Raw genomic sequence first — 13,985 nt, forward strand, 5'->3', positions numbered from 1 at the left:
TCTTCTGGGCACAGCACACGAAGTGGGTGGCAGATTAATTGAACAAAAGGCAAACTCTTTTAAGGGACATTTATTCTACCAATGAGGAAATGGGGCCCAGAGCAGTGATGTCATTTCCCTGAAGAACACAGAAGCTGTGACCAGGACCAATATTTTTCTCTTTCTGGATGCATAGATATAAATGTTTTGAAGAACAAGTATCATCAGGGCTTCCATTTGAGTTGCTGACCAAGAAAATGCCGTGCAAACTAGTCACTTATTTACTGAAGCATTGCTTGTTTGGTATCCCATCTATAAAACCTGATAATCAGAAATCAAGTCGGTTAGGATGAGAAATATCTCACATATTTACATCAGAAGTCGTTCTGATAACTGGACCCAGATATCCCTCCCTGTCTGTAAAGTATTGATATTTTCAAGAACATTTTGGGATACATATGAAGGAATGTTTTCCCTAGAAATGTTTATGCAAAAACACTCTTGATATTAATGTAAAACCTTTACATGGAGTGTTAAATATGAAAATGCTTCTATAAAACTCATTCACTTGTAACTTTAAAGTTAGTAAAAAACAGTCATCTTCAGGATCTAGCCAGGTAAGTATAGTTATCCTTAACAAAAGAATCCCACCCACCTCCGAACAAAAATCTTTTCTCTTTGCAACAGATGGAGACCATTACAGAAAACTACAACCAATCAAAATGCCAAGTTGTAGAACTTAGTTTAAAATGATTCCTGTATAGCACAATTCCAATACAGAAGGTTCAGGGTTCTCTGCAGAAGGGGCAGAAGATCACAGGAGCTAGAGGGTTGGAGAGTTTTCTGTGAGATTGTATCTCCTAGAAATGCCAGAAGTCTAACTAATGTGGCCGCCTAAGCAAGGACGGACTCAGCAGGCAAACTAATGTGGACAGGTTAGGCTCACTAGGCAAACTCTAGACAAAGAACTATAGGCAATTAAGAAATGCTGAGAGCTGGAGAAATAGTCTTCCTCAGGGAAAAGTCACCAAGAGTTATCCAATACCAAATGGTCAGCCTTGAAAACCTACATACAAGTAACACTATAGAGACGGAGAAGGTTGTATTTATGTATTTAGGTATATTTATATGCATGCAGATGCATGCAGACACACAACAACAACTAAGAAAAAGAGGCCATGAGTTTGGGAGAGCATAAAAATACATGGGAGGTTATGGAGGAGGAAAGGAAGGGGGAAATGGTCTAGTTATAATCTCAAAAAATAATTATTAATAAATAAATTAATAAAATAAAGGCTGAAGTGAAGGCTCTTTTGCATAAAATCAATGTTTGGGTCCCAGTGCCCAAATAACATGGATCGAAGCCACTAGTAACAGCAGTTTTAGGAGACCCAACCCTAATTCTCTCCTTTATAGGGATTGTAGTCACATGCACATTCTCACATGCTCATACGCATGCGCATGTACGCGTGTGCGCGCGTGCGCGCGCGCGCACACACACACACACACACACACTAACTTTCACAGGAGATTAGTAAAAGAAAGAAAAAAGAATGTATATGTGTTTTGTGAAGAAAGAAACTTTATCATTTATGTTATATAAGGATCAATATGTATGTTCGGAAGGTGACAAGTTTGTTACATTGAATAGATCTAAATCCCAGAGGAGCTTAACTGCAATATCAGTCCTACTTATATCCAACCTTTCTTGAAAGAAAATAAAAGGCAAAAGTGACACAGAGGAATTATAATTACCCAAAAGCATAGTATTTAGAATTCAATGGGACAGTGGATCTCAGGACAGTGAACATAGAAACATACCATGCTTCTCTTGAAAATAATAAAAATTATGGGAAGTCAAATCAGGTTATTCTAAGTAAGTCAGAATTTTATTATTAACATTAGTTTCCAATGAAGGTAAATGTCTATAGACATTTCTTTCAAATATGCTTCTGTTTCTTCTCAGCCCTCTCCACTTAACAAATATCTAGATTCTCATATGGGAGTTAATTAGAAAAAAAAACAGATTCAATGAAAGCACCAGAGTAGATTAACAATTAATTTTTTTAATGGAAAGAACAGGAATCTGCTAAGACAAACATAAAAATGGAAGACAGATTTATAACAGACAAAGAAGAGCATGTACAAAAAACAGAACAGGTTAGAGTACCACCAGTGTATGCCTTTTGGTCAGGACGAAGTGATATCAGGGCATGCCTTATGGTCAGGGCAAAATGACATTAAGGCAGGCTTTATGGTCAGTACAGTGACATCATCAGGGTCTTCCTTATGATCAGTGCAGAGTGACATCATCAGGAAGAGCCTTATTGTCAGCCAAGAGTGACATCATCAGGGTGTGCCTTATGGTCAATGCAGAGTGACATCAGGGCATGCCTTCTAGTCAGGTCAAGCAGTAGTGTAATCAGGTTAAAAAAAAAAACTGCAGCAAAGGGGAAGAGATGTTGACTATGTAAGTGAAGAAGGTGACCATATGCTCCTGAACTTACATCATGAAAACCTCAAGTATATATTATATGGCCCCTCAGAAAGGGCCATAGATCATTTCTATCAGACAGGAAAATAAGACTCTTGAAATATTTATAAATTTTAATTTAAAGCTTTAAAAGAAAAGTCTAGTGGGTCAAATCAAGGGCTATTATTGTCCTTTCCTGTATCATTGGTAAATATGCATAGATGTTTTAATATTGAAATATATAATATTATAATAAATAATATTATAATAAATAATAATATTAAAATATAGTTAAAATATATGTGACTATTTTCTGTTGAGATGTACCTTTAACATCACAATAGAGGTTTGAGATCTATTTGGCCACAAATTTATAGTGGATAGTTAGGATACCTTAATTATAATAAACTTCCTGGCACCATATATTGTATCAAGAAGCAATGAGAGAAAATTGAAGGATGAATTCCAGGAGTTCCTCTGAGGTTTCCAGTAGCTGTAAATCATCAAAAAGGGGGTTGGAGCTTTATTATTGGGAAGACATTTTGTGCCAGGCTACACAAAGCACTGGGGGCTTTGAGGGGATGATGACTAAAGAACCAATCTGTTTGTTGGACCTGAACATCCAGCTGCTAGTCACTGGAATAAACTGCATAGGAAAAGGCAAGGGTAGAGCATGCCCCCGCATCAGGGATTGAGGTAATAATTGCCCCACTGCCTAGTTTTTGCAACATGAAACAGTCGTCCTAGGCTGGCATTATCTTTTCTTTGTTGTGGCCTGTGGATTATTTGATTAAATAAAAGCATGTGGTGCCTCTGTGCTGAAAAATACAGAAAAGAGCTGACCCTACATGAGGCTCATCTAAGCGTGCCAGCCATGCCGTTCTCTCCAGTCATGCAGGGCCTGGGTCTTATTTGGAAGGATTAGGATTTACACAGGTAGTACAATCAAAGTAACAAAAGCCAAGGGTCATCTGTCCATTCCAGAGAGCAGACTAGACTGTTTGCTCAGTCATCTGCTACGTCTACACAGATTGGTTTGATTCTTTTCTTTCCATCTGGATACAGATGAGGATGTATCCTGCTACTATTTGGTATTTTAAGTAATGTACTTCGTAGCTCTTATTAAATAGAATGAGACTATAGATATGTATGCAATTTGTATGGTAGAGCATACCTTACTGGTAGGCTTTTGAGGACAATGCAAATAGAAAATATTCATCTGTTTTACCAAATAACATGCACTTAAGTGCCAGATAACGTATTCCCTTTAAGCCTCTAATTGGCCTTTCTCAGCAATCAGATTATATTTCATCTACCTGAAACCCAACGCTAATTGAAAACCTGTAACAATAAATCTTTTCGAGTCATAAACTTTTTAGGCTCCATCTTTAGAGGGGGAAGGAAAGGGGGAAAGTGAGGGAGGGAGAGTGAGGATGGCAGGTAAGCAATTTCAAATTAAAATCTCAGACTTGGCAATCTCTACACATTTGGAATTTTAGCCTCTTTGTTCTTCGGTTGTTTTACCTTCAAAGGGATGCATGTCATGAAACATAGGGCATGAGACTCCAGCGTCCAGTGGTGTTCACTAAGCTTGCTTTTCAATGTGATCTAACCCAGGTTTCAGACTGTCCTGATTCCGTCATCCTCCCTGTGGTGAAATACCGAGGAAGCTCTCCTCTCCTCACTTGTTGTTGCTCAGAAACCCTTTCAAGCAATTGTTGGAACCTTAAATGTATCCCTGCTGCCCCACCCTGGCACTTTCCCTCCAGAGCCCCTCCTCAGGTCAGCGTCTCTTGACCCTGCTTTCCATTGTTTACCCATGATGTCCTGAGCGAAGTGATCTCTTCGGCTCTTCTGTTTCCTTTGGTTGCTTTTGTGAGTGTCAAAGCACCAAAAAGGGGTGGGGGGACAAACCTCCACTAATTTAGATACTTTTAATTTTTTATTAGATTTACCACAGATATGAAAGCACAATTGATTATTGTTGCCCATAGAACATTTCTATTTCTTGAGTCTGTCTCTGTTTTCAAGTTAGAAAAAAAAAATCTCCAAAATTTTATGGCGTCAGATTTGGGGGGTGGGGAATTCTCTGTGATATATCTATTAACAGATCACTGAAACCATTACGCAGGCTCCATCGCCCTGTGATACTTACCAGGCAGTGTCGCCCCACTAACAAGTCACAGCTAGACACTCTACATTGGATCAGTGCTCAGCTTCATGGCACTACAATGAAGTGTATGAGAATTGCAGAGAATTAAGGACATATGTTTTGAAAATTAATTTTACATGCTGTTCAAAACAAGCGTATTTAGACCTCTGGCTATTTATTCCAATCCAGCTGAGGAGCAGCCATGTCCCTGCGCTGGGCTTCTGCAGATAGAGCTTCAGAGGCCTTATTGTCAAAATGCATGCGTGAGTTCCACAAACCATTCCACTGGCTTGCTCTTATCTTATCTTATCTTATCCTATCTTATCTTAAGCAACATCTGTATTTTGAGGCTGAGGTCCTGTATTGAAACCACTTCCTATACAAACATTTTAGACACATCAAAAGGGATTATCTTCTTGATATTTAAAAAAAACTAATAAAAGTAAACTAATATAATCTTTAAGGTGCCAACTAATTCATCTTAGATTCTTGCTAAAGCTACATATTAACGAATTCCTTCACACTTTGAAATTCACAGTGTTTTCTGACATGTTGATAGTCTACATTAGTTCTAAAATTGGATGACTGTAGCTGATGAGAGTGGTCCTCAGATACTGCTAGATAGGAGAATCACTATAGAGCACATGTCTTTATCAGACTCACAGATCAGGCAGGTGACTTTAAATGATTTTACTGCTAAAATCTGCGACCTATGGTTTAAAAGCTGAAGGGTTATTTCCTTCACCAGTTGTCATAGATGTTGGCTTTCAAGCTGCGCTATATCATCTTCTTATTTTTTCCCGTATTCTTTCTTTGCCAAATATAATTCTGATTTAACAAGTACTTATCTGAGAATGACACTTTAAATAGCCAACTACTCAGTGTAGCCTGGTGAGGGCAACCATAGATTCATCACTTCGTCCCATTAGTTTCTCAGTAAATAGTTTTGGTTAAATGATTATTCGTACCCCAATAAATGCATATTGTTTAGACACATTCTATGAGGAATATATTAACAAAGGGATATAACAAATAAAATTTTTATAATTATTTAATAGGCACCCAGTTCTCTTAATTGTTCAAATCTTCAGAATAAGCTGTTTTCTTGAGAAGTATCCATAAAAGCACCACAAAAGACTTTAAAAAGTATAAGTAATATCCATGCCAGAAAGTGGATAATAGTTATGATTATATTAATTAATAATAGGTGTTATGACACAGGTGAGGGCCAGTGTACATGTGAATGATATAATGTTTAAAATAGGATCTCTCAAAGTTGAACATATATTAGAATCACCTGCTGCTCCTATTAAACTGGTGCCAAGCCCAGCTCTCAGAATATCTGATGCCACTGCCCTATGAAACGACCAAAGACTTTGAATTTTGGATACATTTCCAGGTAGCACTGATGCCCCTGCTCCATGGACCACACAGTTATATATGTGCTTTATAGAAACAGCACATTTCTGAAGCAGAGAAGTGGCCAGAGGTGCCATGGGACGTCTATGTTGGGTGTTACTAAAGAACACGTGGCCAAAGGTACCAGGAGACATCTGGGGTACTACTAGGTTTCAGGATGTTTAGCTGTGGAGTTCAGCTCATCAATACCCATTTAAGGAGTTCCCTGGAACCCTGTATTTTAAGAAAAGCCAGAATGAATGACTACTCCTGGAAAGTGAGGCTGCTGTGATTTATGGAACATATTTTGTATATGTTCCTACTACACGCACACTAAAGAGTGTTCGTTACCTACACAGTACCTTAGATAACAGTTCTGAATACCAAATACAAGAAAAATAAATCCAAGAAACGGGTCAAATGGCAAAATCACAGAGAAATTCCTAGAAAGATGTGATTATAGTCGTCTCACTGTATGGCAGTTAGGTGGGGAAGCCATTTCAGCTACTTACTGTGAACTTGAATCAAGTCCAGAGACCAAGCTGGTATAGCCTTTAGAGTAAACCACGCATGTCCACACTTTAAATCTTTCCAGATTATTTAAAGTAATGGATGCTATACATAAATGCGATGTACTGCTTTGTTTAAGAGTAATAACAAGAAAAGTTCTACATATGTTCAATACAAAAGTGGTTTTTGAATATTTTCAGTCAGTCATTAATGGCATGTATGGAAAGAAACCCACAGCTGGGAAAGACCGAATGTGCCCAGTGCCATTCTTTTGCTAGTATTGACTGTCTAACCTGACATGTTCCTCCTTTACCTTGTGCTGTTATTAACTTTCTACACTTCATAGCGAAAATTATGTATTTGCTTAATGACTATACTGTTTACTCAAATTATGAACTTACTCAATTAGATCTCTGGTGAATTATAGAGTTCCTTGTATGAAATGTGCCATTTTGAACAACAGTTATTGAAGATCTCTTAAAAATCTCCCGCTGTGTTAACTGTGTTAACAACAGTTCCCACTGTGTTACCTGTTTCTTGCAAAGTTTGTTCCTCCTCCTCCTCCTCCTCCTCCTCCTCCTCCTCCTCCTCCTCCTCTGTTCCCTGTGTTGCTTAGGAAAGAGCCTTCTAGCTTCTAAGAAAGCATTTCTTCATAATGGTGGCATTTGGCATCTCCTCTATGGAAACCATGCTTTTCCTTTCTCATGTATTTGTGTTCTATGAAGAAAAAAAAAAGAGAGAAAGAAACAGGAAGGAGAATAACTTCAGGTGTCCTACTATGAAGAAACTGTCTCAACATTATTCATAACAATGTACAGCCAAGATTGTGCCCCATGTCACTTTGACTGTGAGTGTGATCTCATCTGCTCTGGGGAGTTTGTAGAGGAACACATACATCGGCACAATGTCTGTCATGGACATGCGTTCTGAAGAGTATGTAGAGGAACATGTAGTTTAGTACAATGTCTGTCATGGTTATGTATGCACCCATGTGATAAAGTATGTGACCTGATTTCCTGAATTCACCATGTAGAAACCCTCCACTAGAAAGTTACCTCTGTATCAACAACCCACTTAACTGGAGAGTATGGTTTTGTGTTCTTATATTTAAATCATTATTATCTTTAAGCAGGTAAGACTATGTCTATACTAAACACTTATTTTGGGAAAATATCAAGATTAAAACCCAGAAATCCAGGATTCTAGTCCTACATCCACCATTTAGTAGCTCAACACTCTGTGCCTCAATTACACATCAGTAAACAGGGACTGAGGCCTGGCATTTATACAAATTTTGAATTGAAGCCAAACACTACAGTGGAGATAAACACACTTTCTTTTAAAATGTGAAGCTCTGTGTGAATCAGCAGCTATTTCCACGTGGTCTTTACTAACAAGATTGCCTTCCTACCTGCTGTAATACTTGTCCTCCTTGACCAGTCATCGTTCCCAGCCAAGCTTTCACAGCCAAAGTTTAGAACAGACTCTGAGTGCTGCTGTTGCACAATCTCAACATCAACTGTTCAATCACAACCCAGTGACAAGGTAGTTCTGTGGTAGAGTGCTTGCCTACATGCAAGAGGTCCCAGGTTCAGTCCTCAGCACTACGACAGCTAATCAATTGACCCGGCAATACTACCCCAAAGCAAACAAATGAAAATCCTTAACTATTGTTTGCTGCAATGAATTCTAAACAACCGTTTTAAGAAATGCTTTGTTCAAACAAAATCCAGTGTAGAAACCCAGTGTGTGGAACAGATGGAGGCAGAGGAGTTCTGTGGAATCTGACGCACTTTCTGAGACTTCCCTCGTCCTTCCAGAGTCATGTAAACACTGCCTTTGAGGCTCACTGGTGAGGTGTGGGTTGATGGTAATAAGGCAGAGACAGCATCGTGCCTAAAAGTTGCTGTTGAGAAAGTATACTATGTTGTTTACGAAGATTTCCATTGAAATAGTGCCAACACGAGAACCATTGTCTTTTGAAGAACTCAAGTTTTTATTTTTCTGATAAATGCACCTCAAAATACATGACTTTTTGTGATCACACGTAAAAATGTATTACTATGGTATAGAAAAACTCTGCAGGTCTAAATGGGAGGAGAATGGATGAGGCAAGCTGTACGTTCATCAAGTTGATGTAGAGGGGAATTAACGTCAAATCGAGCTAACCTATAACTTACCTGTGGAAAGTGGAATTTCTTCATGAAACAGCTAAAAGTGAGACTTAGCAACAGAAGCAGTAATTCTGTGGCATCTCTTGATGGTGACGGCAATAGAACATGTTACTACTGTTACTAGTCTTTCTCCAGATTGCTTTAAGTGCTTGCTATTCAGGTTTTTTAAATTGCATAGATATTTTAGTAGAATCAATAATTTAAAAATGTTTTAATTTGTTTACTGGTCTGAATATTGTGATTTATAATTGAGCATATCAGAAATTATTAGCAAGAGTGTGTTCAAACAGCAGAATGAAGAAAACATTAGATGCATACCAATATAAATCACATTTTTAACTTAAAAATAATTGTAAATGTTTGTGATGCAAGTTTAAGAGTAAAACAAGATTTCTGGTGAGCTAAAGTCTTGTGTTCTGTGGTCCCTTAAGTGGTTCTCTAAAAACTCATTTGTCCCCTAAAATAATAAGACAGTTTTAAATTTTTCTAAGGCTTACTTTCAACTAACCTTTTAGCTTAAGTCATAATAAGAATCCATCTCTAACGTAGAAAAATAACTCCTAAAAGTTAAAACATTTAAAATTAAATAGAGCAGCATAGCTGTGGTCTCATTTCATTTGTCTCGTTTTGACACAGGCATATCTCTGTCTTTAAATTTGAGGAGATGAGAGTCTGCGGTGCTTGGACACTCCTCAACATAACAGGAGCTGATGATTCATAATCTGTTAATAATTTTATAACTAATACATAATACTCCATAAATTATTTTTTCTTTTAACCATAATAGTTGACTAACATCTACTTTGAAAACTATACCAGGAAAAAGAGCCAGGCCAACTCAGAGATTACAGTTTAAAACACGGTAAGCTAACTTATTTCTTCTTTGCCAAAGTTTCAGACCCAAAGTTTACGACTGTCAGACCAGCACAGGAAATCACATCTGTGGAGAGGAATAGTCAGCATCACCTTGATTGAGGGTCGAGACCTCAAAGCAATGGACTCCAATGGGTTGAGTGATCCGTATGTGAAGTTCCGGCTTGGCCATCAGAAGTACAAGAGCAAGGTAAGTCTGCATCCATCTGTGCTCCTAGCTCTGTTCCTAACATTCTGACCAGTGACTGGCCAGACTTTAGGCGATGTGAACGTTGGCTGCCTTTTGAAATGAGAACTTCGGAAGATGTCTGAAAGCAAAGCTGTCTGACGGCCTGGGTGCCACGTGGCCTGGAGTGAACCACTCTGCTCTTCTCCCTCTGTGTCTTCATTTAGCACACAGAAACCAGCTCTCAGCACATTTGTGAGATGTAAGAGAAAAAAAAAAAACAATAATACTCCAAAAAGAGCATAACATATCTGTTCACAGAGAGGAATGAGGGTGTTGATGTAGACCAGCCCTGATACATGCATTATTTCCCATACAGTGAGAGTCTTTCAAATTACTCTCAGTCATTTTATTCAATCTGACTTTGACCAATAGAGACCAAAGGAGTTTTTAAAAATTGTTCCACATTTTAGTTAATCTTATAATAACGTTTAAATTTTATATTATAGTTGTATCAAATACATTACAATTATAATTCGCTTCTCTTCTTTCTCCCCTCCCACTCCTGCCAAGCATTTATTCTTCCCAAACTGACCCCCACCTACCATGTGTTCATGACTGCGATGTCCATGTTATATCCAGGACATTTAAATGTTTTTAGGAAACAAAGAGCCAAATCCCTGCTGTTGCTATGAGGCATGAGCAGTAGCACTGCAGAAACAGAGCTAAAATAATGCCTACCTAAGCAAGATATTGAAACTATTAAATAAATGTATAATAGACATAGAAAGGGTGTAGCACTGCTGTGATCCTGTGTACCCTCAAAATGCTAAAAATAGACGGAGGGAGACTAGTGGCAGTAGTAATTTATGTAGAGTAACAGCTTTTTCTTAGTAGTGATATATTAAGAAATAGTAGGACTTGCTGTCCAGGACTACATCTTGGTATGTGTAGTTTTCACAGCTCTCAGTTTTTACAGCTAGCATTAACAGACGGCTTGGGATGAGCGCTCCCATCCATCTTGAATTACATAAAGATCACATTTCATTTCTGTAAAAGATCTTTGTCTTTAGTGGACTCATCTGCATAGATTTCGGGGGTCAACACACTGTCTAGTTCCCTTCTAACACAGAAAGTCTTTATCAGTACTGAACTTAATTCAAAGTATCACAAAACTGACTCATTAACAGGCAGGGGTATTGCTCCCAGGCTGTTGGGTAATCTTCTGGAGGCCCACATGGAAATTTTAGATATAACTTTTAACTGGAAAAAAAGGTATATGGGAAAGACAATCCTAATGGCAAACACTGAAAACTTAATCTGTTCATGGCCAGATTTTAAAAACTGGACTACATTCCAAAATGCCATAGAAGGTCAACTAAGCTGCAGTGGACATTTGAATTATCATAGCTCCAATCTGCTGCCATCTCTGTCTGGTCACCAGGAGCTTACAAACAAATTTTAAAACAGCTACTAGTTCCAAAGATAGGTATCAATGGCCACTTCTGTTTTCTCTTAACACAATTTGCATGTTATACTAGGGCTTAGTTTTATAATTCTGCTCTTTAGATATGAAATATAAACCCCACTAAGGACATGTGTCTCTGTTTGATCCTTCTGTCCATGATTTCTTGCATATTAATTTCAGATTATGAACTTTTAAGTTGTGATTCATTTGCATTATCTTGCATACACATGCATCATTGTTTTCAAACTCTTCACATCTAAAGATCTGCCTGCCGTACACTAAAAAGAGGAAAGGCCACTATGTTTGACATTTTAAAAAAAAAAAGAATGACAAAAGAAACAAATATGAGTTCAGCCTAACCAAATGCTAAATGGAATTTATAGCACATTAATATCGGTAACTTAGTTTATTGGTTTACTAGGTATCTTCTCTGAAGTCTTGAAATCACAAAATTACAGTCCTGTTGTTCATGCAACATAAAGAGCACACGTGTGCCATTTCCCTGTGCGTGAAGTGGAATGATAGCACAGTGATATTAAATACTAAAGGCAAAATGTGCTGAGCTGCCTCAAATCTACTTCCACTCCCACACAGCCCACTGTCTGCTTTTCATGAACTTTTTATGTGCATGAGGAGTAAGGGGAAAGAGGAATTCTGGGAATTTTTATTTTCTTTTATTACCAGATAACTGACCATGTGTTCTTCCTTTAGACAGAAACTGTGACTGAATAAATTTCAGTATGTGAATGAGTTATTTTATGGACAGGCTACCTTTTCTTTGTATTTCATGTTTTGCATATGTTGTGTAAGATAGTCAAGGGCCTACTTCTGATTTCTCTGGACACATCCATAAAAGTCTACTGAGCAACAAAGATGACATACATGTACATGCTGGAAGCTTTGGCTGCATGAACTACTGTCCTTAATAAGACTTTCTACAGTGTCTCAAATTGATTGTTAAATACTACTATTGATAATACAATAACGCTTTTGCTTTTCAGATTATGCCCAAAACGTTGAACCCTCAGTGGAGGGAGCAATTTGATTTCCATCTCTATGAAGAAAGAGGCGGGATCATGGACATCACTGCCTGGGACAAAGATGCTGGGAAAAGAGATGACTTTATTGGAAGGTTTGTGCAAACTGCTGTTTTATTTACCTTAGAGATGGAAAGTTTCTGTTGAAATAATGTTTTCTTTAAATTTGGTTGTTGTCAATGATGTTTACAGTTTTGAAAGAAGGGGCCTTATTTTTTTTCTAGAATTCTTTTATTTTTGCTAGCGTGTGGATTCCTCAACAGAAACCCCAAAGGCTAGTAGCATTTGATACCTCCTTCCTCACCAACTGCAGAGGGCAAGTCAAACGGATGTCTCCTTCCCAGCAGATTTCCTGGCAGCGTTGGGTACAGAGAAGCCTTGATATTTCAAAAACAACCACACCCATAACTATTTTTTAATACTCTTCAAGATGCAGAAGGTTTTGGAACAAGGGGGAAACACGACAATCACCGGCTAATCATTACAGCACTGCCTAGAACTGAAAAGCATAGATTCAAAGAATGACCAGTAGGTGGCAGCTTTGCCTAGTTGATGGACAGGCGATTTCAAATTAATATCCAGAAATTTTCTCCAGATGTCAGAATTATTGTGCACAAAAGTTATGGGAGTTGGAAAAGAGGAATGTCATCTGATATGAGACACTTAGAGGAACAAAGAACACATTCAAGGCTGAAAAGTGATCTGTGATAATGTTTGTTTTCTCAAAGCATATTGTGACCATAAAATGCATTATTTCCTACAACTCTCTATGAAGATCCCTGTAATCTCTTAGGAGTTCATAAATCTGTAAAGAGTTACAGAATTTTAAAAAAGGAAGAACGCAAGTGAGGCAGATCCATGTTAATCTGACAACACAGCAAAAGCTTTTCTGAGGTTCTGTGACATTTCTCTACAAAGTTAAGTTTATTTGGGTCGAACACTTGAATGATAGGAATTGTGTTCTGATTATAAAGCCTGTTTTTATATTTTTTTTGACAGTTGCATATGTGCATTGCAGCAAAATGTGTGGAAAGTTGCCAGCGTTGAAAAAAGCATGGCGTGCAGAGGGCTTTGTTGTTTTAAAGAATCATTCTTCACTGTTGTTCACAGGAATTCCAAGTCACTGAATTTACAATCCAAAGAGAATTCACACATTCCCAGAGTAAAGGGAATTTTAGTCTAAAAGTAAAAACAGGAATCCAACCCAACATACTATGCTCTTCGTTTTTATTTAAGTGGTTCTGACAAAGCTATCTAAGCAATAGTTTTCACCTTATGCTTGTGAAACAGAAGATGAAGCTAAGTTTCTGTTAAAGCCTTACATGTAAACAAAGGGGGGCACCACTGTAGTCGGAAATCACATTATATACTTCAGTCCTTTTGAAAGCAAGAATCTTTGTTACACTGTGCCCCTTAGAAAAATATTACTGTCAGAGTTTGCTCAGTTATTTTGTTTACTTTGGTGCCTCCCTTCAGTTTAAGTCATAGTCTATGTCTGCGACTCTCAGAATCACTCCTCTCTGGCTGTGTGTCTGACTGTAGCTTTCTCTTTGGGAAGTTAGAATCTAGCTGCTGCATGAACACTCACTTCTTTTCATAGTTTACAGAAACAGTTCCTGTCTTGTAATCAGATAATAAAAGTGGAACCTGCTCATTCATTACTTTCCAGAATGAGGGGTATTGCGCTCTACAACCCACTGGCTCCCGCTCTGACTATTGCCTACATGGGGTTCTCGTTTGCCCTTTTCCATTTTA

The 13,985-nt window shown here is 38.0% G+C and overlaps 1 protein-coding gene across 9 annotated transcripts in view; it reads left to right on the top strand.

Moving 5' to 3' along the window:
* Positions 1-13,985, top strand: part of Mctp1 (multiple C2 and transmembrane domain containing 1) — a 550,355-nt gene that overhangs the window by 323,802 nt on the left and 212,568 nt on the right. For all 9 annotated transcript variants that reach the window (XM_076927041.1, XM_076927044.1, XM_076927043.1 and 6 more), the window contains 2 exons: positions 9,579-9,749; positions 12,195-12,325. In XM_076927041.1, the coding sequence (XP_076783156.1) occupies positions 9,579-9,749; positions 12,195-12,325 (302 nt within the window). The remainder of the gene's footprint in view (positions 1-9,578; positions 9,750-12,194; positions 12,326-13,985) is intronic.

This window comes from Arvicanthis niloticus, chromosome 29, assembly GCF_011762505.2.
Source record: "Arvicanthis niloticus isolate mArvNil1 chromosome 29, mArvNil1.pat.X, whole genome shotgun sequence".
NCBI classification, from domain to species: Eukaryota; Metazoa; Chordata; class Mammalia; order Rodentia; family Muridae; genus Arvicanthis; species Arvicanthis niloticus.